Below are 23,899 nucleotides of genomic sequence, written 5' to 3'. Positions count from 1 at the left end.
ACCTGGAATATACAGCTACTATAGAAAACTATGCTCTGCTCTTCATACATCAGGAAAACATTCCATTTATATATATATTATATATATATATATATATATATATATGTATATATATATATATAATATATATATATTTTCCAACAAAAGAGAATATTCTGAAACTGTTTCATAAGTCATTGAGTACAATGATGTTCAGTATGACCACAAGTCTTTATGTACATTAACACTGACACAAACTACATAAACAATCCCAAAAACCTTCCTCAAATCTTTGAAACATGAGATTGAGTTTGGCCCCACAGGTTCCAAACCCTTGCATCAGATACACCTCTCTGAGCGATCTTCAACCTAACACTACCCCCCCACACACACACACACTTTATGTGTACAGACTGCAAATAATCTCTTTTCTTTTTATTTGGCACTGTGATGTAAATTAAAATACTAAATCACTGGCTATGACAAAAGATCCTCGCAACACCTACTTGTCAATAATCAGAAATTAAAGCATTACTCTATTGAGCATAGGGTTGACCTAATTTCCTACCAAAGAATTAAAATTTTCTTTCACCTTTTTTAGTTTCAAGTAGTGTGCAAGGTTATTATAACTGCCTTGGAGCTGTTCCTGTTGTCAGTGCTAGAATAATCAGACTTATTGGAATTGCTTTTGTAGTTTCTTAAAAACAAACATTAGACACATAAAAGTAACAAATATCTAAGACATTCACTGAGAAAATGGCAGTTGCCTAATTAAAGTAAGATTTCTTTTGCAACCACTGTTATTTGGTACTGAAAATATTCTATATTCTTTCCACTGTTTCCCAGGGATGAACTAATCACTATGCACCAATGTAAAAAAGTAGCCTTGTCTTATGTTTTACAGAGGATTATATAGTCTGGAGCACACTGACAGACAGACAGAGACAGAGACAGAGAGAGAGAGAGAGAGAGAGAGAGAGAGAGAGAGAGAATTTCCCTTTAATCTGAGGATCAGACTCTTTCTAGAGGAACCTTGGCATTTGCATGCTGAATTGTTGAACTTGGCTAATACCGCTGGAATACTGGCAGGGTGGGGATGGGAAATATATTTAGAAGTTTCTGCTACTGTGGGGAAGGGACTTCAGTGGCTATGTGTCAATCTAAGCATCAAAATACTATTCTATTTCTCAGTTTTTGTTCTCAAGAGATATTTAACATTTTATTCTGTTTGGCTCAACTCAGGGCAAAGATGACAGCCTTGGTGGCTCTTCCAGCTGTTCCTTGTCCTCCCAGGTCTGTTTGCTTTGCAAGGTTTACCTCCCACCCACCCTCAACTTTGGCCAAGGCAATTTCACTGCAGGGTCGTGTCCAGTGCAAGATCAAACAATGACGACTGAAACAATTCCACAGTGCTCAAGGGGCAGAAACCTTTCATATAACTGTGTTGTTTCGTTTGCTCCTTTTGCTTCTTTAAGAGCAAGGATTTCCTCCCTAGAAGGTTTGGAACAAGGAAATAAAAATATCTAGGAAAAAAAAATGATAGGGTGACAAGGACAGATGGGGGAAGTAAGCTCGGGGACCAGGAAGAACATATTGGTGAAGAAAAAAAGAATGTAGATTTCACGTAAAGACTTTAGTTTGTTATTTGAACCAGAAGATGGATATTTCCTTGATGTTAAATCATTTTACAATTAATGCTATGCTCCCTTAGACAATTAAACCCCTTCAATTTAAGTTTCAAACTTAACTTCACATTTAACTGAAATAAAGCATTGTCTTGCCCTTTCCATTGTGATCACATTAGGAATGACAAACTTTGCTGAAAGACAACCTGGAGAAGCAGAAAAGGCATCCTGAAATGACTCCACACTGAACCTCAAAAGAAGCCCAAGAAATAAACAAATAATTATAATAGTAATCCACAGAAAACCCCAAACCCTCAAGCCTCTCTTTCTTCTCTCAGTCAATTCTTGACTTTCTAGGCTTTAATTTGTTCTTATTTTATTTTTCCAAATCCTGAAGCATGGAATGAGCACAGAAAATAAAAAAAAGAAAGAAAGAAAAAAAAAAAAAAAAAACAGCGAGGGAAATGTCAGTTGGAATCCTCGGAAGAAATCAGGCAGAAAGTTGACCTTTTGGCACTTAGCAGTGCAATGCAAGGTAGAACCGCGTGCACCTCTTCCTCCCACCAGGTCCAAAGGCGATTTGGGGGAACAGCTCGCCTGGTTCATGTCCACACCAGCAACCCTGGAAAGGAGCAAAAAGCTCCCTGGGCCTGATACCCACGGGAGGAGCGAGCTGTCCCTCTCTGGGTAAAAGGAGAAATCCGCTTTAGCTCTCCGAGCCTGTCCCAGCAGCCAGGAAGGAGCTGAGTAGCGAGCACTGGCGCCTGGGTGGAAGCCCGGGGGACGCACCTGCAGAGGCTCCCGGGACTGGTGGGAGAGCTGCCCCGACGCCTGGGTCTAGCCTATACCAGCCACCACCAACCACCACCGCCTCTGGTCCAAGTTTTGCCTTCTCCTGGCAGCTGCTCGTGCCACAAGTGCACGAATTGCAGGGATACAAGGGGGTCCGGGACCATGAACCACTTACCCTTTGAGCTGTTCCCTCATGGTTGTAAGGGTTTCCGCAGGCAGACAGGGGCGGGAGCTTAGCGTGGAGGAGTAAGCTTGCCCGAGCCGCGGGGCTCCCCGAAAGTCGAGCGCCGCCGCCCAGGCTCGCAGCCGAAAGCACTGCGGAGGAGCCGGGCTGGCTGGCGGGCTGGCGGGCGGGCCGGACGGGGAGGGGGGGCGAGCTGCGTGCAGACGGGGCGGGGCCTGGCAGGACTCCGCCCCCACCTAAGGACCTGGGAACCTGGACAGCCAGGGACAGTGAGTGCTTTCAAAACGGAACAGAAAAAAACAAAATGAAAGGATATAAATAAAGATCGAAAGGAGTTGAAGGTAGACCCAGGAACCTGGAAGCCACATGTCCTCTTGCCAGCATATCCTTAAAAATCCTCTGGCAAGACTACTTGTTGCCTAAATAAATGACCTAGGTGCAAATGACCTCATCGCAGATAATTAGTGTGTGGGCTTGGAGTTTTCCTTTTAGAAAATGAAAGAAAAAAAATAATAATCACATGAGAAAGTATTCACCTCCCTCCTCCACCTCTTCTTCAGTTGAAAATTAGAGTAGGGCATGAAAACATGAAATTCAAACTCATCCTACTGGATTGTTTTTTTGTTTTTGTTTTTTTAATTTTGAAACGGGGTCTCTCACATACTTCTCACTGTTACGGAACTCAATTTGTAGATCAGAGTGGCCCCCAACTCACAGAGATCCGCCTGCTTCCTTCTCCCCAGTGCTAGGATTAAAGGTGTGCATCACAATGCCTGGCTACACTGGATTCTTAAGAAATACCTAATGTTGGTGACATAGCATTGATTCTCAAAATGTACTTCTAGGATTAACAGCTCCACCATCACCTGCAGACTTCTTAGAAATGGAAAAAATGCAGGGCCCCAACCTAGACCTACCAAATAAAAAACTGAGCACACTAAAGTTGGGAGAGGCATTGATACAGACTCACAGAACAGTATCATCAGTGATTTTGTCTTGAAGTATTAGGAAAAATCTGGAAGGATCTCTTTTCCAGTACAGCACTGGATTTGGAAAGATATATAGGCTTGATGGCCCAGTGTGACTCATCTCAGAAGCTGCAATAGAAAGGTACAGTTTAACTACACACAACTGTTTTGAGCTTGGAAATCTTCCCAACAGAAGAAAGCCTTCATTAGCACAAGAATTTTCCACAACCTCCATATCTTTATATCTTAGACCCCAAGGAGTTAGTCTGTGTTTTCACTGTTTCTCTTTGTTCCTTTCTTGGCCTTTTTATCTTTCAAACATTTGTTTTTCACTCTTCTGGTGAATTCATCTACTTAAGTCTACATGTTAAGTGTATCCCTTTTTATTATTTTAAATATCGTTTTTTTCTCCCCTCCGAATTTTTTTACTTAGATTGTGTGAGCTGGAAGGACTGGTGACATCAATTTCCAGAAAGTAAACAGAGAATTGAAGGTTTCTTCATTACCTTTGACAAAACAGACAAAAATGTTGACGTTATCACTAAAGTTGTGTGCCCGTAGATAAGACCAGTGTTGCTATTTTAAAACAAATATGTTACTTTTGGCACTACTCCGTCTGCCTTTGCTGTGCTTTAGCAATTTTGAGCTAGTGAGCTAAAGGGGCACTGCTATTGTGTCTAAGGATGGCATACTCAGATTTATTTTGGGGTGAGGGTTTCCCTAGGCCTAAAAGTAGATTCCTCATCTGCCTCTATCTTTCTCTGTAGTGGAGGGATTAGTGGTTTTGATGAGAAAGTAGTGGCTTTTGCAGTAAATCAGTGAGAGTAATCATTATGTCAATGTTGAATATCACTTAAATATTGTTTACTGTAAGGAGAAGATACCATCCCCACAGCATGGACACTTGTAAATATTAGAAATCAATTGACTAAAGATCTGCAACCCCTGTGTGATGGGGCTTGCTGGTATTCCCTTTTCTTTGTTTTCTGTTGGTTGGTTGACGGTTTTACATTTAAGCGAACTGCTCAAGATTCAGGAGTTCTGCAAAAGTCTGTTTTCCCACTATACAATTAGAGAACTACTAAGAATGAATTGTCTGGGAAAAGAAAAAGAATGGAAAACATAGAATCACTATTCAGATTTTTTAAAAAATTGACAGATGGCAATTCTCAAAAATATAGCATTAAGTTCTTTTTTAGACTGGAGTTATAGGCACTTAAACACTTGTATCAAAATCTTGATATCATTTTAGAAAATACTGAAAATATTATTAAGGAATGACTTGAGCATCGCACTGTTTTGTTGTTCATTTCAGCCATATTATGAGTTTTGATTAGTAAGTAAAGGTATTTTTTAAAGCACAGGGTTGCCTTATCTTCATTTTATGTGTAATTTATATAGTAATATTATGTATGTGTGTGTGTTGCTTTTCATAGTAGTTGTTTCATATTATGCTTAATTTGAGGTGATGTGGAGGATTGAACCTATAGTATTCACTAAACTATGCCACAATTCTCCCTTATTATAATCATCATCATTATTATATATTTTGTTTTTGTTTTATTTGAACCACACACCAGACAAGGACCCTGAGTTTTGCCATGAGAAGAAAATCAGGTTGAAAACCTGACTACAGATCCTACCATGAATGAGACCTTGGCCTCATTATCATAACTAGAACATGGTGGTGCAAGTGCTGGAATTAGCAGAGCTGTTTTTAATAGTTATGGCATTGGGTACTCTGCTGCCCTGCCACAGATAGATCCTCTCTTATGAAAAACGTCTCCATTTTCTTTAGTGTGCTCACCAGCAAAGGTGATGAAAGCAAAGGAGAGTGTTTTGGGTAGAAATAGCAGTCAAAATGGAATGAGACACACACGAAGGGGTCAAGAAGATGAGGCAGTAAACTTTCCTACAGCTAAAGCATCTGTCTTGGAAGCACTTCAACTTTGCTTGCACCTTCGAAAAATTAGTTCTCTAGCCTAAGAGATTGGGCTAGATATTGTTCTCCCTTCTCCCTTCCATGCCTAACCTGTGTTTGCTACTCTGCTCTGTGCCCCTAGGAGGCTAAACCTCTGTGGAATCAGGCTCTCTTGCTTTTTGATTTCTGCTCACTTTCAACCAGTGGGAGGCAGTGATGAAAAGCCTGTGGAAGAAGATGAAAGGGAAGAGAGCAAGTCACAGCTAGGTATTTCTTTCTCAAGCTCCCTCCTGCTGACCCCTGGCCTGGAAGTATCTGGGTTCTTGGACTTGTAGCCACAGGTCTTATTGGGTAATCTTTCTCTTCAGGCCCAGCATTCTGCAGGGGCCCCAAGCCATTCCTTCCCTTTATGCCCTTTCACAACCTTGCCCAAATCTTTGAAATAACTTTTTCATTATACTGTTTTCAAGTACCCACATTGAATGTACCGTGTTTCTCTTTGAATGCTAACCAAAGAGAGACCTTTTCAACTCAAGCCACCTTCAAGAAAAATAGATTAGACACTGAGAGTCAGATAGACAGCAATTCCAGGTTTTTCCCTTGGGGTAGAAAGGCTGACTAAACAGTCATTGGACAAATATTTATATAAAGTTCCTATTAGGCCCACAAGAAGCCACATTGAAACCAAAGTGATAATATGAATAGGTACAAAGGCAAACAAACTTTATTCTTTCCAAGAGCTTTGGTTGTCTACTTGCCTTCAGGAGGGAATGCCAGCACAGAAGTTGCAAAAAAAATTAAAAAAATAAAAATAAAAAAATAAAAGGACTACTGAGAAAACCTAGAGTTGATTTGTACTTGAAAGGTGTGGGGGGACCTTCTCAAAGATGAAGCCTACAGCTATAAATGTGGCTTTACCAGATTTGTCTTTAGAAAAGTCACTAGACTAATGGTGTGATGGCTGGGTCAGAAGGCAATCTGGAATTAGACTACAGGTACAAGGTTACTGCAATATAAGGAGGAACTAAAGGAACTATGGTAGGGGCAGAAGGAGTAAGAAATTATAAAGTAGACATTAAGGGATCCCTTACTGACTAGATGAATACATAGAGAAGGAAGAAGGAAGAAGTGCTGGGGATGCTGTGAATGTGTTGCTTTTATTGATTGATAAATAAAATGCTGATTGGTCAGTAGCCAGGCAGGAAGTATAATATAGGCCGAATAAAGAGAGAGGAGAATTCTGGGAAGTAGAAGGCTGAGTCAGGTGACGCTGCCACCACCTTGATGAGAAGCAACATATAAGATACCGGTAAGCCACGAGCCAAGTGGCAAGGTATAGATTTATAGAAATGGGTTAATTTAAGATATAAGAACTAGATAGCAAGAAGCCTGAACCATTAGGCCAAACAGTTTAAATAATATAAGCGTCTGTGTGTTTATTTGAGTCTGCCGACCTGGGCGGGACTGGAGATAACTCCAGCTACAGATGATGGTCCTAAACTCACTAGCATCACATGAGGAATGTTAAAATGTTCCAATATTGAAATATACACCCCAACACATTATTCTTACATTCTAATTTAATTGATGCTGGGCATTGAGATTTTTAAGGCTCTCCAGGAGAGTCTAACATACAACCAAGGATAAAGCCTTGTTTTAGGGTTTTATTGCTGTGAAGAGACATCATGACAATGGTAACTCTTAAAACAGAAAGCACTAGCCAGGCAGTGATGGCGCACACCTTTAATCCCAGCACTCGGGAGGCAGAGCCAGGTGGATCTTTATGAGTTCGAGGCCAGCCTGGTCTCCAAAATGAGTCCAGGAAAGGCACAAAGCTACACAGAGAAACCCTGTCTGGAATCACCCCCCCAAAAAGCACTTAATTGGGGGCTTGCTTACAGTTTCAGAGGTTTAGGCCATGTTGCTGGAGAAGTATGTGAGAACTACAACCTAATGTGCTGGCCAAGACTCTGGGCTTGGCATGGGCTTTTGAAACCTCAAGATCACCCTCAGTGACACCCTTCCTCCAACAATGCCACCCCTTATAATTGTTCTACTCCTCAAAAAGTGCCACTCCCTGATGACTAAGCATTCAGATATATGAGCCTATGGGTGTCATTGTTGTTCATATCACTACAGGCTCAATATCCCAAGATGGATCCCAAAACAGAATGGATAACATTCACCAAACAAGAAATGTCACAACAGCATAGAGAGTGACAGGACAGCTGATAAAGTAAGTATCGAACATAATGAGGTAAAGATAGTTGTGTAGTGTAAAGAGTGAAGGTGCCTTGGAAGTGGTTGTTAGTCCTTTCAGTTTGAGGCTTAGAGGGATAATCATTTGGATTAGAGTTACAGTTTGGAAATGGCAGTATTGTAGGGATGTTAGGTTTAGAATAACCATTTGGTGGCAAGTGTAAAGGGCCAAGTACAAGCACATCTTAGCTTATATATATATATAAGCCTTTTCTAGGCTTCTTGTAATTTTCAGTGTTACTCCAATGTTAGCAATGTTAAACTGATTAATAGAATAAGACTATAACAAGGAATGGGTTTACAGGACATTCATCAGGGAGGTGGCCTGAGGAACATCACCATTCCCTAAGAGCCAGCTTGCTCTAAGAGTCTCTATGTGAATTTTTTTATTTACTGCAGCCAATGTTAAATATAACCTGTTCCACACTGTAAAAACCCATTCAGAGGATAGGTATTGCTTCACGTAAGTAATGCATATTTCAGAGTAAAATGTCAACACTTGGATATCCAGTAAATATATAATATCTGTATGTTTCTGTTTGTATAGTGTAAGCTCTAGCCAGAGCCCATGAATCAGACTTCTAACAAATGCTTACAATAACGGTGAATCACTGCCACTTAGGGCAAATGTGATGGCATACTAATTAAAATACGTGTAACAATGCCTCTAGATCATTGTTAAACCATCAGCAACCAACTCTGAAAGCTCTGCTTTCAGACCCGGAGCACATCATACTCCCACAAAAGCTTATTTTTTCCAGGCCTTTCCTTTGCAGGGAGGCAGAATAAGCCAGGACACAGAAAGTTTTAGGAGACAGCTGCCAGCTACACCAGAGATTTCACAAGACAGGTTCCAGATAAAGTCGAACTCTCCTTCAACTGCAAGCAGTTTTCATTTAATGCGATTTCTCAAACCTTCACAGAGCCACCTATATCAAGCTGAACATCTAAAAAGATGTGAAGTTTAGCATCTTCACTAAAATAAAGGCACACTTCATTAACCTCAGAGGCTGGTAGTCGCTTAGTGGGAAAGAATCAGCGTGCCTATTAGCCTGCAAGCTATAGCACTATTGGGCTTATATGAACTACATCACCTGCTAAAAATGGAGAACTGATTAAGGTGGTTCAAGTATATCTGCTACAACATTCCTTATCCACCTTAAGAGCTCAGAGCTGTAACTGTTTGTCTGCCTTTCCCAAGCTGATTGTGCCAAATAACAGGAATTTCAAAACTAGGCAGAAATTCTGACACTCTGCATAATCTCTCTTTCTCTTCAGCTACAAATAAGGCTTTGTATTCGATTAGACGCACAGCAGGTGAAAACCCCAATTAGTGAATTCATTCTGGGACCTCTCTACCTTCCTCCCACACACAACCACACTTTACAAAAAATGGGGAAGTGATAGTCTTTTCTCAAATCATAAATTAACCCTTAGATCTAGTCCAATGAAGAAGAATTATCATTGGAAATGGGAAAAGGTTGATTACTTTTTTCCTTCTTGACTTCACAGTTGGGGTTAGAGACAATTTTGCTTTACTAGAATTGACTGTTTTCTCCATAAATGTGCTCAGATTTTCTGATCAATCCAGAAATTGCAGGGTTTTTTTCTTCCTAACTGAAAACTCACATTGCCAATATTATCTAAAGAATGATTAATGAACAGTCTGCTACAAGAGAGAATTACTTTTAAGTTATGTTCTTATTTGAGTGTATTTGAGATGAGCAATATTATATTTTAGTGTAAACAGTATGCTTTAGCCTTAGGAAGTACACAAAATTTACACTTAGTACTTTGTAAATATTTATTTGTCGAAGGAAATCGTCATTGAGCAAGGAGAGAGGTTTGGTTTGAACAGTCAAAAAATTGAGACAGCTTTCGTTTTTACTTATGCTTTGTCATTTGCTTCTCTGGAAATAATTCACAACCCACTTTTACTTATGAGCAGATGATTTCAAAAGAGCACCTTTGTCTTTTCTAATTGTTTTAGTCCTATCACTGTTCTTGAAATAAGTCTTAGGACTTATTATTATCCACAAAAAAATACTGAACATGCATCAAATAGTACAGCTTATTCGAAGCAGTCATCTGTTCCTGTCAGTGGTGCATTTCATTCCGAGTATTCTTAATTACAATGCAACGTTCTACATACATGCCTTCCTAAATTACCCTTTTCTGAAATTCTTGGATTTCAGAAAAAAACATGTTAAATGACAACCTAAGCATTATTAATACTTATGACTTGTTTCTTGAGATTGGGTAAACAAAGGAATTGCCAGTCAATTAAGTGAACAAGGAAGTCATCTTAAATTGAAACAGATATGGAAAATGTAATATTCTAATACTACAGATGAAGACATGAGAGGTTTTTTTTCCTTTAAGATGAGTATGTCCAAGCATTGTCTTATCAAAAGCAGCTTTCTTACTGGGCAGCAAGTATAGCTGTTTTTGATTGCATATGAATCAAGATACAGAGCAGAGACAAGGTCAAATTTGCCCCCTAGAAGCTAGTCACTAGACCTATCCTAGATGAGTAATTTAACCACTTAGGGGGTATTTGCTAACTCCTCTGTAAAAACATGGAGGCTACTGAACAGGAACAAAGTATGGGTCAAAATCACACAATGACTTTGAAAGGCATTTGAAGCTTAGGGAATACTGTGTTAATGCAAAGTGGCCTGGTGCACAGGTGTGACTCCCCGGAAGCCGAGCTATTATGTTCAAGACTACTGCTTAAAAAAAAAAAAAAAAAAAGAAAAGAAAAAGAAAAAAAAAAAGGTGGTATAAATGTTTCTCGATCCTTCCTCTTCAGTAGTTTACAAAAGGAAACTATCTTCCTTGCTTGTTTGTTTGTGGTGTCAATATTGTTTGAATATGGCTGAAAACTAAGTGTGGTGGTGCATACCTATAATCCCATTTGTTTAGAGAGACTGAAACAGAAAAAAAAAACAAAAAAAAACAACTATCAGTTCAAGGCCAGCTTGGTCTACAAAGTTAGACTCTGTTTTAAAATAGAACACCACAAAATAGAAATCAATTCAGTATCGTCATTTAAGCTTTTCATTTTAGATTGTGGTATGAAGAAAAATGAGAAGCCCAAGTGTCTGAGGCCTTTCTCTTTCAGCAGTTTACAAAAGGAGCCTTTCTTGTTTTATTTTGTTTTGTTTTAGTAGGAAAGCCAGTTCTTGGGAGGCTGAGACAGGATCACTGTAAGGTTAAGGAAACCCTGTACTATTCAGTGAACTCAAGGTCATCCTGGAATACATAACAAGACCTTGTCTGGCAACCCTACCTCAACTACCTCCAAAGAAAGGTAAAGCAAGTAAGTAAACAGTTTTTACAAGATAAATCCATAACCACAGCCTAAAATATGCAGAAATTTTACAATGTTTGCTTTTGTTCTTTTGTTATAAGTGTTAAAACATGATTATTATTCAGACATGTTTTAAGAAAACGGTGTATCCCAGCTCATGTTTTCAGAGAACAGGACACTGTGAGACAGTGAAGACTGATTTGTGAGATATCAGTGGGGGAAAAGTGATCTTTGATGGTGGTAGTTTTTTAAATTTTTTTAAAATTTATTCTTCTGTCACATATTTCATCCATTCCACAGAAGTTTCCCCTCTCTCCTGTCTTCTTAGTCCCTCCTTTCCCCATCCACTCCTCCCCACTTCTCTTCAGAAAAGGGCAGGCCTCCTAGGGATATCAACCAAACATGACATATCAAATTGCAAAAAGACTACCTACCTCCCCTCTTATTAAGGCTGGACAAGGCAACCCAATAAGAGGGAAGGAGTCCCAAAAGCACGAGAGTAAGAGACAGACCCCCACTCACACAGCATTCCACAAGAACACCAAGCTACACAACCATAACATATATGCAGAGTACCTAGGTCAGACCCATGCAGGCTCCTTGATTGTTGGTTCAGTCTCTGTGAACTCCTATGATCCCAGGTTAGTTGATTCTGTGAGTTTTCCTGTGGTGTCCTTGACCCCTCTGGCTCCTACAATCCTTCCTCCCTCTTCCGCAGGACTCCAGGAGCTCTACCTAATGTTTGTCTGTAGGTGTCTGTGTCTGCTCCTACAGTTGTTGGATGAAGCCTCTCCAATAACAATTATTCTAGATTCCCGTCTATGAGTATAGCAGAATATCATTAGGAATCATTTCATTAACTTTTTTGCCAGTTGTGTTTGCTTCTGTCCTAGGTCTCTGGGCTATCCAGCCTCTGGGTCCTGACCCCCCCACCCCCACCCTGGCAGTGTCAGGAATGGGGCCCTCACTGCATGAGTCTCAATCTGTACCAGTCATTTGGTTGGAGTGGCAGGTTTTGAATGGACTGCATATGTTAGGAATTCCAGTCAGACATCAATGAAAGAGGAAATGGGTAGATTACAGGTTCAGTTCAGTAGTAGAGCTCTTGCCTACCATGTATGATATCCTGTGTCCTTTTAACCTACCACTGAAAAAGAAATTCTGTGTGTGTGTGTGTGTGTGTGTGTGTGTGTGTGTGTGTGGTGTGTGTAAAATAACTTTACCTGTTAATGATATATCAGTGGCTAAATCTTGTACTCCAGCTCTGACTCATTTGTCAGAATTAAAAAATTTTAACATGTATTTGTATGTATGTGTGCATATGTATAAGCCATAGTCAAAATGTGATGGTCAAAGTACAACCAAGTCAGTTTTCTCCTATCATGTGGGTTGAGGATGCAACTCAGTTCATCAGGCTTTGAAGCAAGTGACTTTACCTATTGAGTCATCTTGCCAGCACAGGGAAAAATTTAAATATGAATAGAAAATATGACTGAAATGAATTTTCATTTTCCCATAATTTCAAAGAAATTATTTAAAGCACTCACTCAGAGTAAATTTCTGTTAAATAGCTTCCTATATGAATTTCTTTAAATTGTGGCACTAATGTTATATTTATAGAGTACCTGAATATGTCCTCTGTGATCATTCAAACTCTTCTTGTTTTTCTTTACAGTTAGTGAAAGCTGGTGTGTGTGGGGGTACTAAGAACCTGGTATCAAAATATACAGAAAGATTCTACAATGCTATCAGATTCCTCTACTAGGGGGATTCAAAGAAATAAGCTTCCCCCCCTGTCTTCAGCAAATTTACAATCTACTTGGGGGAAGGGTGGGATAAAAACACATATGCTCAAACATAATATCAGTGACATTAAGATATTTTCAGAAATTAAGAATAGCAATCAAAGGAAAAATGATCAGTTTAACCTCTTGAAGGTCACGAACTAACTAGCTTTGGGTCTGCAAGATGACTCAGCTGATGAAGGCACTTCCTGCCAAGTCTCATGATTTCAGTTCTGTCCCTGGAATTCATGATAGAAAGATGAACCTGTCAGAATTCTGCCCTCACTCCAGCTACATGACTGCGCATGCCCAGTTCAGGAGGTAAGCAAAAGGTCTTGCATCTTATGTCATCAGTGTGTGCTAGTGACTACACACACATGGAGTGGCCACGCAATCAGCGCATGTGTGGTGTAGCTCTGTACTGGGAGCCCTTAAAAGCCTGATGAAGACCACCCCACCCTCTCTCTGCTCTGCTCCCTCTCCCCCGCCACTCCACCATCTTTCTCTCTCTTTCCTCCCCAGGCCTGGTCCTTTTATTCCTTTCAGCTAATAAGCAACCGGGTTCTGTCCTGACCGTGACCTTTTGTTCAGTAACCAGCGCCGCCACCAGTGCCGCTTCAAAAGTTTCTCCTAATCTCCACATGTTGTGGTATGTGATATATATGCACTCACATGCACCCACAATAACAATAAATGATGATGATGATGATGATGATGATAATAATAATAATAATAATAATAATAATAATAAATAGTTGTAACAGAACAGGGATGGAGCTGTGTGAGGAGAATTCTGAGAGCTTGTGAGACAATTGTGAGAAAACAAGACAAGAGTCTTGTGACGTCAAGTTTCTTCAAAATACAGGATTGATCTTGGAATGTTTTCTTTTTGTTCCTCCCAGGTGTAGTGGAGAGGAGTGAATTTACTTCAGATCATTCACTATAACTGTCTATTGTTATTTGTTTATATGTGTCTATGGAAAAATGTGGTTTTGCCACATGAGGCTTGCCCACCACGTGTAGCTTGATCTTTTGATTGGATACTTAAGCCTCGGAGTGTAAATTGTCTGATGCTCTTAGCAAATTTTGCTATAGTATGAGATTTTAGTCCACTTCATTTTCAGGCTCCACTCTCCCTGTTCCTACTGCAACAAGAGCAGTAAATAATAATGATGATGATGATGATGATGATGATGATGATAATAATAATAATAATAATAATAATAATAAAGAACCAGGAATTTTTCTTAGTGTGTAAAGAGTTAAACAAGTCGGGGAGGCTGCAGAGATGGCTCAGTGGTTAAGAGAACTTGCTGCTCTTACAGAAGACCAGGGTTCAGTTCCCAGCACTGACATAGTGGTTCACAACTATCTGTGACTCTAGTTCCAAGGGATCTGCCGCCCTCTTCCAGCCTCCAGGAGTATCAGGAATGTACACAATGCATTTATGTACATGCAGGCAGTGCACTACTGTGTATAAATAAATCTTTTTCTAAAGTTAAAGGAAATCTCTTAAGTTGATTTCTCTAAGCTAATAACTCATATTAATAATTTGCAAGGCACAGATTTTTATCACATACTGCTGCGCCATAATATTAGTTTATGCTTTTTAGAAAATCAAAAATTATTGGGAAATATTAAACTCTATGACTTGAGAAAGCTAGTTGACAGAATATACTAATAGCTCCCATTAGGATATCAAATCACTTTGTGTGTCTGAGAGAGAGATGAAGTCTCACTTTATCAGTCTTGATTTGAATATAAAGAATCCTTCTAAGTGCTAGGACTGGTGTATGATATTTTATCCAGTTTTTAAATCACATTCTCGAGTTAATATCAATAAAATCTTACTACAAAAATCTAGGTCTTCATGGTTTGACCTAAGGATATTTCTTAGAAAGTAGCTGACAAGGAATGGAAGCTTCTTATATGATAGACATAGAAGAGACTGGTGGCACTGTATAGTTAGAGTGACTTTTTATTCAAATAGAATTAAATTTGGGGTGAGAAGAGATACTGATGAAAAAGAGAACAGGGTCTATAGAGATAGCTCAGAACTGTAGAGCATTCGTTGCTCTGACAGAGGACCCAAGTTCTATTCATAGCACCTACATTGTGGTTCACAACTGTATGTAACTCCAATTTCAGGGGATCAGACAATGTGTTCTGACTTCTGTGGGCATCAGGCACACCTGTTAGTGAACATATATACGTGCCTGCAAAACATTCATACTTGGGAATAAAATAAAGAAATCTAAAAAATACATTTTTTTTTCAAAATTGTAAGAGAGATAAAAATGGGAATGTGTGTCCAAGGAGACTGACTATTCCTTGTTCTGACTTTGGTGGTCACTAGACACACATAGTAATGTACATGCAGGCAAAACTTTCACACATATGAAATAAGATAAATACATCTAAAAAACTAAAAAGAAAACAAATTAAAATGAGAATGTGTGCCCAGGAGACTATCCGAGCAGTCCCATTAAGAGAGGATGAAGGGTCAGGGTGCTGGAGACATGGCTCAGTGGTTAAGAGCACTGGCTGCTATTGTAGAAGACTGAGTTCATTTCCTGCACCCACATGACAGCTCACAACGGCCTGTAACTTCAGTTCCAGGGAATCTGATGCCCTTTTCTGACCTCTACAGGGACTGGGCACACCTGTGGTGAGCAGACATGCATGCATATAATAAATTCATACACTATTCATATTCAAAACATTCATATAATCAAACTAAAGATATTTTTTAAAAGAGAGAAAGAAGATGAAAGCCTGAACTAAAGGTTTTGCACTAAAAATTGCTGGAAAGGTGTACATCAAAACAGGTGAAAGAATTAAATAAACGCTACTTTTCAACTGATTGGATATATGGCTTAAAAAAAAAAGGGGGGGGGGAAAGCCAGGAACTTTTTTTTTATTGAGACTGGATCTTACTCTGTAACTCAGGCTGGCCTTAAATTCACTGTATCATCTGGGCTGACCTTAAAGTCACAACAATACTCCAACCTCAGGCTCCCCACTGCTGAGATTCCAGCATGAATCATATCATACCTGGCTAAATTTATGATTTATTTTTTAATTTTATTATTTATTTTTATGTGTATAGGTGTTTTAACTGAATGAATAACTGAGCACTAAACTCATGCAGTCGCTGCAGAGGCCAGATGAGAGCATGAGATCCCCTAGCACTGGAGTTAGAGATAGTTGTGAGCAGCCATGTGGGTGCTGGAAATCAATCCTGGGTCGTCTGAAAAAGCCACAAGTGACCTTAACTACTAAGCCATCTCTCCAGCACCCTGCATTTAGGAATAATGATAAATGACATCATTTATTGTAGATTTCCATGTGAGTGTGTATATACACATATGTAATATTTAAATATATGCACACTATATGTGCACTTATACTCTGCATTATTCCTTACTGACTGTGGAAGTATGGGTGAGAAGTAATGTATATTTAGCAAGAGTGAAGCTATGGGTCTGAGCTCCAAATCCACAAAACAATGATAAGGAACCATAAAATTCAGAGCTAAAGAAATGTAAATAGAACGAAACCTTAAGAAAGAAGACAATAGAACACAGATGCTAAGATTATAGGGCTTGACACAGTTATTAAATGTCACTATGCACATCCACCAAAATAAGACAAACAATTCAAGGTGTTAGGATATTTACAGAGCAACTAGAACTCTCAAGTTTTGTTGATGGGAGTGAAAATTGGTATAATTATGCTGAGAAGTAGAAGAATACATAAAAAAAGATGAACACATATACACCCAATGACCTAGAAACTCTATTGCTTAATATAGTTTCTGCATAAATACATTCATGAAATGATTTATTTTAAAATGTTTATATTATCGCCCTGAGTATGGAATGCTCAACCACATAACATATAGAATAAAATCACACAATGGAATATTCCAGTGATGAAGATGAACAATCTACAGCTTCATATAACAGTGCAGATGAAGCTGTTTAAAGAATCATATACAACAGTACGTGTAGTATGATTCAACATACATATTTTGAAAAAATATATCCTGAACAGAATAATTCATGGATTTCAAAGTCATCATACAGTGTCTAATTTTTTCAATCTAACTTACCCAGAGCTTATACTTTGCTTTGCTTCATTTGAACTATTATCTTTGAAGCAAAGCAAACTATAAGCTCTGGGTAAGTTAGATTTAATAAAATTAAATCACAATAACATTTCTGCATAAATTTTTAGATGGGAAATGCTGTATGATTTCAAGTTTTAGAAAGACTCCATCAGTGGTAGTTTTTGTAAGACCTTTATACATAGGTTCAGACCATGACACTAAAGTATATTTAAGGTGAGGCAGTCTTATGGGAACCAAAACAATATGATCCAACAACAAAGCTTAGGTTGAGAGTGTGATAAAAATCGGATACAGTATTTTTCTTTTCTGTTCTGTCTGACTCCTGGGTGCTGGGATTAAAGGCCTTTATGTCTGGCTTTATTTATATCCCCCAAAGGTTCTAGTTTTGTTTTTTCCTTAATAGTAAGTAGATTTGTAAAAAATCTATGATCTCAGCATTTAGCATAAAGAAACTCTGCATCAATATAATATACTAAACTGTGCTTATGTATGACTTTAATATATTAATATAATATGAATTTTAATAAGTGGACAGGGATTGACCGATACCAATGTGGCCATCACCAGTGCTACTAACAGTAACAATAGTTGTAACTACAATTTATTGATTATTTATTACATTTAAACAAGCCTATGAGGATTTTCTATTCACACTTTAGTTTAAAAAAAAATGAACACTGAGATATCAAGAAACTTTCTCAAGGACTTATGACTAATAATTGGCAGTTTTATTCCAGAAGTAAAGAACTAAGGATTCTGTGTCTTCCCTACTCTCATCCTGATAAAAGGCTTTTCAAACTGCAGGCTTTTCTATTTAGTAGATTTTAAAGTCTATAGAGAGAATCATGTTCAGTATTGTTTTTAGGGAAACAAATCCAGATAGAAAATATAAGAAGGTTACATAAGAAGAATAAGCAATCCTTGTGAAAAATTTCCATTCAATCACACAATCCAAGAAACCAAACATAGATGTAGGTGTGTGTGTGTGTGTGTGTGTGTGTGTGTGTGTGTGTGTGTGTAAACACGCGCGTGCATGAACACTGTGAAGAAATAGAAAGTCTATTTTTTTACAGTGATTGGTAAAATTATAAAAATTGCTGAGTCTGTATAATGTCATTTCTCTAGACCAAGGGATTAATAGATTCAGGAGAAGAGGTGAACTGGGGAGAAGGTTACCAAGTTTGAAGTTATAGTCACATGGGGAACGACAGGAGTGAGAATATGCTTCATGTTTCAGAGACATCTCCTCTGCCAGCTCTTTGTTGGGGTGACTATTTAGGAGTATACTAGGAATCACTTAGCCATTTTTCCCTTCCAAATGGCATGGTGTTATTGTCACGTGGCAGACGGGGTGGGGAAAAAAGAAAACAACATTTCTGCTAAAGCATTGTCAAGAGGAGTAACACGTAGTTCAAGCTACTACACACAACTGTATGTTCTCTGTCTGAGCAACACACTTCAAAACATAAACTGAGAAATAATCCTTCTGCTCTCCCCTTGCAGCGAGTCCTAAGATGAAGCTTTAGCCCACATGCCCAGGTTTAGGAATTCAGATTAGCAAGTGTTTACATGAAAGAACGGTGGCATTTTAGGGCTGGATAGTTCCTACTTTTTATACCTAGATATTCACTGTACTAAGTGCTTCAGAAATTTATGTGAATATGTATTTATTAAGCCTGATAACGACTACGCCTTTTTTAAAAAGGAAAAAGATATTGTGCTATAATTGCAGACATTTTTCAGATAGTATATGTCCCTAAGAATATTAAGCACATTAAGAATAAAAATAACAGCTTTAAAATTAATTTATTTTCAAGAGTGTCTGAATATGCGAGTAAATCAGAATCATTGGTCACACAATCATTCACTAACTTGTCTAATTGCTATATTTCTAACCAGTATTTCTTATCTTTTAAAATCCCTGACATGACTATGCAAATTGTATTTCAACCATTGGCTCAGAAGCTGCCTATCGATTGTTTAGCTCAATAACGATTACTTAGAAAACAGGAATGTTAGTAGCACATCCTATTTTACCTATATCTAACTCAGTTTTCTCATTCCTCAGAACAATATGCCTATCACTTTTGTTTTCTTCTTCCCCCAGAAACAGAACATTCCCCCTGCCCCTTGGATCTACGATGTCCCTGTGACATGACTTAAATCATGAAATAGAAGACTAAACATGATATAGGCAACAACCAGACAACTCTCTTTATAAAAACCGTTAAGTAGCATGTTGGCTTAGGAGACATAGTGACCTACTTGAATCTACCCATATATGACAACTTGTCAGTAATCAGACATGTGAGTTAAACCATAAAAGGAGCATGGACATATAAGCTAACCTAGCAAAAATACAACTGGTTGTTATGCCCCACCTCAAAACCCAGTTTAGCCATAAATAATGAGTTAAATTAATGCCCATACTTTTACAGAATGTTCAGATAATAGACTAAATCTGGTCTATAGCTGTTTTTGTACAGCCTCTCAGCTAAATAAAGCTGTCATATGATTAAAGACATGTCAAATAATCTATAACAATATTCAGTAGAGACCATAAGATGATCATAACATTAAAATATTTACTCTCTCGTCCTATATAAGAATGTTTTTCTCAATCCTATGTTATGCCAATCAGTTATGGGTGAGTTCATTATAAAGTGAAAGATAGCTGATGCATACATACTTTCAAGAAAGAATGTTAGAAACTAGGAAATTCTCATAGAATTTGGTTGGCCAGTTCATAACTGATATTTATCTTTTAGAAAAAAGTTTAGTTAACAACTAAGATAAAACCATCAATGAATAGAATAAACAACAAAGATATTTTGGGGAGGGGATAAGATTATATCATACTTTGATTGTAGGAATGGTTTGATTAAAAACACATATGAGAAAAATCAGGGAATTTTACACACTCAATGCAATTTATAATGTGAAAATTATTCAATAATAAAGTTGATTTCTGAAATTTTCAAAAAGGCATTTACTCTAAAATCAAATACAACATTAAACATGCATTCAATTAGGCAGAAAGTGATGCATGACACACAGGCTGTCCATATGAATATAGTACATATCCGGGTCATGCTGTCAATTCCCTTATTAGTTGAGAAACTATCAAAACACTAGATTCACTAGTGACTATAAAGGTTAGCTAATTACATCCTCTCATCTAATACAGAAATTGCCTGTAGGAATGAGACATCCATTTCAGTCTTGAATATCTCCTGTATAGGGACTTTTCTGCTTTCAAGGCCATTAATTCTACTTTTCAGAAAGCTTAATTATAAGACATTCTTTCAGACTGAGTTAAAATTTACTTTTCTATAGCTTCCAGAATTCCATCTGAATCCATTCTAAGTATAAAATGGGAAAAAATAAATCAAAGAGCAAATAAAAACAAAACAAAAGCAAAACATAAAACATAACAAATCTCTTCTAACCTTACAAACGTTTCAGTCTTTCTATTATATTCTTCCGAATTCTAGTTCTCTAAAAACTTGAAGTCCCTTCTGTTTTTCATATAATGTGGCCCTACAGACACTTGCACAGTCTATTATCCGTTGGAAAACAAGATTCACTGTAAATGTAATATACAGAATTGAGTAAGTTGGATGATAATGTTGCCTACAACATTAAATTGCTGATATATTTGTTTTGTAGCTGTCACATTATACTTTTTGTCAATTTCAAATGTATTGATAAATTTAGTTGGTATTGATACCCATTCTGTCAACAATTAAAAATATGCTGTTTATTTGGCTATATAACACAGTAGAAACTGGAATGTGCACTCAAGGGTCCTCTTGATAGTCTCAGACTATAGCAGAAGATAAACAGATAAAGGAGTCCTTATGCCTTGATTAGATAAGTACTAGTGGGAAGATCTGTTCACTGAGCACAGCCAAGAATGATTCACTGAGGTTGTGATAGATGGGCAAATCTGACCAAATGTGGTCTCCAGGCAGAGGGCTGAGGTGAGGTATAAGATGACTAAAGAAGAAACAGATTGGCGTCAAGGCATGGAGATCTCATACAGGGCCAAGGACACAGTTCTGTTTAATGTTAGTTTACATCTATGACTTGATATTTTTGGATGTCTTTGTTTTAACAGTTACAAATTCACCCTAATATTCAACTCTAATGTTTATCTTTGACCAAAGTCTGTCAAATGAAAATCTGAAATATGTGCTTTAGAATCAGAAGAAATACATCTAAATATCACATGATATTAATGGAAGTGAGGGACTCAAATAGTAGACATTTGCCTGCCATGCACAAATTCCTAGGTTCAATCTGAATTTCCTCATAAAATTATGGTGGTGCATGCTCCTAATCTTAGCAATTGGTAGTGTGGGCAGAAGGATCAGAGAAATTCAAGGTCAAACTCAGATACATAACCATTTTGAGGCCAGCCTGGGTTACCTGAGACCCTGTCTCAAGCACACACACACATACACACACACACACACACACACACACACACACACACAAATGGAAAAATGGAAATGTAGTGAATATGGCATGACAAATTTCCAAAGAATAACATTCAATTCCAGAAGCATGTTATTTTTTGTTTGTTTGTGTTTTGTACTTACTAAAATCACTTCAAAGTGTTGTTTCTAGAATTTCCTTGCATATCAACATCAAGCTAATTGGTTTGTAAGTTTAAAAATCTCAGTTTTAAATGATAATAGTGCTTATTTACTTTATGGCATCTTAGCCTTGTTCCCATGCTTTCTCCAAGCCTATCACAAGTGGTTTATGTGAAAATGAATTGCTTTTACTACTGCTGGATAAGAACTCACTCTTAATGAACAGGATAAGCGAGTATGAACCAAGTGGAAATTGGGTGTACGAATCACATGGCAGTACCTCTAACAAATGCTGGACTCTGAATGATTCTATTTATTTTGAATGCTATTAAATATTAGTTTAATATACCATTTACTTAAAATGACTTTATGTGTATGGATGTTTCGTGTCATTGTACCACATGCCTGCCTCATGCCCTCAGCTGCAAGAAGACCTGAAATTGCAGACTGTTGTGAGGACCACTGTGTGTGCGGTGCTGGGAATCAACCCCTACTTGTTCCTCTCAATGAGCAGCTAGTGTTCTTAACCCCCAAGGCATCTCCCCATCCTCTAATATTTTTTTTATTTGTCGGTTTTTAGTTTGGTGAGTAAGTAAGTAACATAACTAGTTCATTTAAATAATTAGATAAAAATAATATATTATTGTCTGCAATCATCTTAAAACTGTACAAATCTCCAAAAATGGTATTATCTACAAACTTCCTGTATTTTACCAGATTTTGATTTGAGCAAATAATTGCCATACATATCTTTATACTTTATTGAAATAAAATAAGAGTCCATGTATATAAAACAGACTTTGGCCACTTGGCAGTACACAGTTCACTGGGGGAAAGTAGTCAGTAATTTCTTCTTGTTTTCTATCTATTGGTGACAGTAGTTATATTTCTAGATTCGGAGTGTTACAAATGAAAAAATTACTGAGGCTGCATCTTTACCCATGATAAAATGAAACGTATTACTTAAGATTAATAAAATCAGTTAAGAGTTGCAATGAAGAATAACATGAATACTAATACAAATCCATTCTTTAGAATGAGTAAATCCAATAGTTTTTTTTTTTTTCAAAATTGCTTCACAGAAGTTTGACTTATATTTGTGTTTTCCTAAACCTTGCTGCAAACTGGCAATTCTTTCTAATATATAATCAAAGAAATTTTGTGTTGAGAAGAAACCTTTTCATCTTTTAAAGGACATTTAGAGGAGAGGGAAAGAAAACAAGAAATATCATGCATGAAGATTAAGGTGAAGGTGAAGACTGAATGGATTTCAAACACCATTTTAAATGTTTATCTGAAAAAAGAGGTTCTTTAAATGAAGTAGGTTTCTATTTGTAAATTTAGAATATCCCTAAGTTTAATAATGCTCAACAATAAACTAATGTTGAAAAATGAAACTGCATATATACCCCCCCTCTCTCTTTGTGTGTGTGTGTGTGTGTGTGTGTGTGTGTGTGTGTGTTCAAGGTATTTTGGATACAAGTGGGTCACTGGTATTCCTTTGCAAGCTTCATAACTTTCTATAGGTCTCTATCAGCTCATGTATTTGAAAATTTTCTAACAAAAAGATTATAAACTCAGCTAAATTTTAGGCAAATTTAAAGACTCAATTTGTTTGATTAGGGTGAAGCTAAATTTCATTCTTTTTTATATAAAAAATGACAAATGCTTGTACCAATGAAAATAGATCCGTTGTAGAGGATAGTGGTGGTATTGTGTTCCCCAAAATATTGTGCACCCTAATAAATTTATCTGGGGTCAGAGAACAGACAGCCACTAGATACAGAGGCTAGAAAATGGTGGCACTCACACCTTTAATCCTAGCATTCTAGAGAAAGAAATCCCTCTGGATCTCTGAGAGTTCAAGGCCACACTGGAAACAGCCAGGCTGTTTAATCCTAAGAAGTGAGCCTTTAATCCCAGGGAGTGATGGCACAAACAGAAAGATATATAAGGCGTGATGAGCAGAAACTAGAAGCATTTGGCTGGTTAAGCTTTTAGGCTTTGAGCAGCACAGTTCAGCTGAGATTCATCCTGGATGAGGACTGAGAGGCTTCCAGTCTGAGGAAACAGGATCAGCTCAGGAACTGGCAAGGTGAGGTAGCTGTGGCTTGTTCTGCTTCTCTGATCTTCCAGCATTCACCCCAATAACTGGCCTCAGGTTTGATTTTATTAATAAGACTCTTTAAGATTCCTGCTACAGAGGATCTACATCTAGTTCCCAGCACAAGGTAGCTCATAAGCACCTCTATCTCCAGTAGCAGAGTATGATACCCTCTTCTGACCTCCACTAGTTCTCTATGCATGTGGTGCACAAACACATATAGCAGCAAAAACACTT

At 37.8% G+C, this 23,899-nt stretch overlaps 1 protein-coding gene across 8 annotated transcripts in view; it reads right to left on the bottom strand.

Moving 5' to 3' along the window:
• Window positions 1-23,899, bottom strand: part of Dmd (dystrophin) — a 1,920,150-nt gene that overhangs the window by 144,570 nt on the left and 1,751,681 nt on the right. For 4 of the 8 annotated variants that reach the window (XM_036174409.1, XM_036174410.1, XM_036174411.1 and 1 more), the window contains exon 1: window positions 2,572-2,746. The exons of the other annotated variants lie outside the window; for them this stretch is intronic. In XM_036174409.1, the coding sequence (XP_036030302.1) occupies window positions 2,572-2,591 (20 nt within the window). In that variant the 5' untranslated portion in view covers window positions 2,592-2,746. Of the gene's footprint in view, window positions 1-2,571; window positions 2,747-23,899 lie in introns of those variants that run through there. 8 annotated transcript variants of the gene reach the window in all.

Source organism: Onychomys torridus, chromosome X (assembly GCF_903995425.1).
Source record: "Onychomys torridus chromosome X, mOncTor1.1, whole genome shotgun sequence".
Taxonomy (NCBI): domain Eukaryota; kingdom Metazoa; phylum Chordata; class Mammalia; order Rodentia; family Cricetidae; genus Onychomys; species Onychomys torridus.
Note: the sequence above shows the minus strand (reverse complement) of the source record. Positions and strands in the feature narration are given on the sequence as shown.